The 2,233-nt window shown below is 35.2% G+C and overlaps 1 protein-coding gene across 1 annotated transcript; it reads left to right on the top strand.

Moving 5' to 3' along the window:
• The first annotated feature begins 660 nt into the window (after window positions 1-660).
• Window positions 661-1,816, top strand: LOC108825847 (agamous-like MADS-box protein AGL80). Its single transcript, XM_018599203.2, has one exon. The coding sequence runs from the start codon at window positions 708-710 to the stop codon at window positions 1,608-1,610; it is 903 nt and encodes a 300-aa protein (XP_018454705.2). The 5' UTR covers window positions 661-707; the 3' UTR covers window positions 1,611-1,816.
• Window positions 1,817-2,233: the final 417 nt, after the last annotated feature.

The following is a 2,233-nucleotide window of genomic DNA, read 5'->3' as shown; positions in this document are numbered from 1 at the left end:
AAATAAAGTTTTATAATAATATACTGTACTAAGTAAATTATAGTATCATTTTAATATATCCATGTTTAAATACCCAAAACAATATACCTGTTGTTTTTCATCTTAATATGTCATTTTTAATCGTCTATATATAAAAAGGTATACCTTTCCTCAGAAAGAGAATGTAAAAAACCCTGATGACTGCGCGTCGTGTTTACCTGGGTTAATAGCGGATTCGAATTGTCTACATATTTTACGATACAACACCAGTTGTAACTTCTACAACATATTTGGACATACAGATTTTTCAAAATCTTACAATGAATTGCAATAATGCCTTTTGTATGACTGTTTAAAAAGAAGAAAAAAAACTCAAGAAAGGTTTTTTCAAAGCGGATAGCTCGGTAATAGTTGATGAGTTAAATTAGAAAAAGAAAGCCGTTGATGTAATATACTGGATATGAAATGTACTGATGTAAAATGTAATAAAATTAACCTGGAGTATTATACAATTTTTTGTCAAGATATTCTTTAATTAAATATATTCACGATTTTATGGCTGTAATTAATATTTTGTATTTGTTGACCCGCTGATAGTAAAAAATATCTCTAATTAAAAGAGAAAATCTTTTTGTACTCCTCTATCACCCACTATATAATAACACACAAGTCCCCAAATCTTAATACACAACAAACAAACAAACAAAAACAAAGAAAAAATATCCATCATGACAAGGAAGAAAGTGAAACTTGCTTTCATTGCCAACGATTCTTCCAGAAAAGCAACCTTTAAAAAGAGAAAGAAAGGTTTGATCAAGAAAGTGAACGAGCTTTCAACACTATGTGGTATCAACGCATGTGCCATCATCTACAGCCCCTACGACACCAATCCTGAGGTATGGCCCTCAAACTCCGGCGTGCAAAGAATCATCTCAGACTTCCGGAAGTTGCCAGAGATGGACCAGAACAAGAAAATGGTGGATCAAGAAACCTTTCTCAGACAAAGAATAGCCAAAGCCTCCGACAATCTGAAGAAGCAGAGGAAAGACAATAGGGAGATGGAGATGACTGAAGTCATGTTCCAATGTTTGGTCGGAAACATGGGGATGTTTAATCTGAATATTATGGATCTTAATGATTTAGGTTATATGATTGATCAATATCTTAAAGATGTTAGCCGCAGGATCGAGATTTTGGGGAGTTCTGGTGGTATGGAGCTTGGTGAATCCTCCAACGCTGCTGCAGCTTCTCCTTCTGAAACCGCTGGAACGTTGGCTATTGTGCCGACAGCAACCGCTGCGATTCAGCCTCATCATCATCATCAGCAGCAGCAGCAGTTTCGTCATCATGCAGCTCCACATGTTGGACACTATGAGCAGCCTCTGAATCTGAATCTGAGTCATAACCAGAATCAACAACAGTGGTTTACGGAGATGATGATGAACCATCCTGAGCAAATGAATTATGCAGCTGAGCAAATGGGCTTCCCGTTCATGAATGATAACCGACACCACCACCAGCAGCAGCAGATCCCTGGCGAATCCTCCAGCACTCCGGCAACAAACGTTAGCGCAAGCAGTGCCAATCCAGTTACCAGTTCGAATCCTACCAATAATATATGGTTCCGTTAGGGGGTTTCGAGAAGTGGACGTTCTGCATTCCGTTTAGACAAAACTATCTTTCTCCACAAAGTGTTTCCTTTGTTATTGTTATCATTGCAATTTATTTTCCTCATGCTGCCATTTTTTTTAATTATGATTGTGCTGATGTCAAAAAAAAAATATTATGATTGTGGTTTTACATTTTGAGTTTATTATCATGATGATTTGGATTTTAACGTTATGGATTTGTGTTTCTCTTGCTTTTAGTTTGATACGGGTGTGATATTCTTTTCTTTCCACAAAAGATATGCGTTATCTTTTTTAAGTACTCAGTGATAAATTACAGCTGTTGGGTTCAGGTCATGTATCAAACAAAAAACCACACGGTAACAACCGTTGTATATAAAACTGGTTATAAATGTGTCACTAATGGCCAGGCCCGGTCCAGAAGTCAAACAACCAAATCTATCAATTAGGACATCCAGTCTAAAAAGATATATTTAAATTTGTTTTCTTATCAAAAAAAAAAATATATAATTCCATAAGCTTTTTAATTTAAATAATACTTATTAGACATTTTTAATTTTAATAATTTGAAACCATGATATCTAAATTAAAAACTTTAATGATATGCATCTAGACATGATTGGTAA

This window comes from Raphanus sativus, chromosome 9 (genome assembly GCF_000801105.2).
Source record: "Raphanus sativus cultivar WK10039 chromosome 9, ASM80110v3, whole genome shotgun sequence".
Taxonomy (NCBI): domain Eukaryota; kingdom Viridiplantae; phylum Streptophyta; class Magnoliopsida; order Brassicales; family Brassicaceae; genus Raphanus; species Raphanus sativus.
This window is presented reverse-complemented; position numbering and strand designations above follow the sequence as displayed.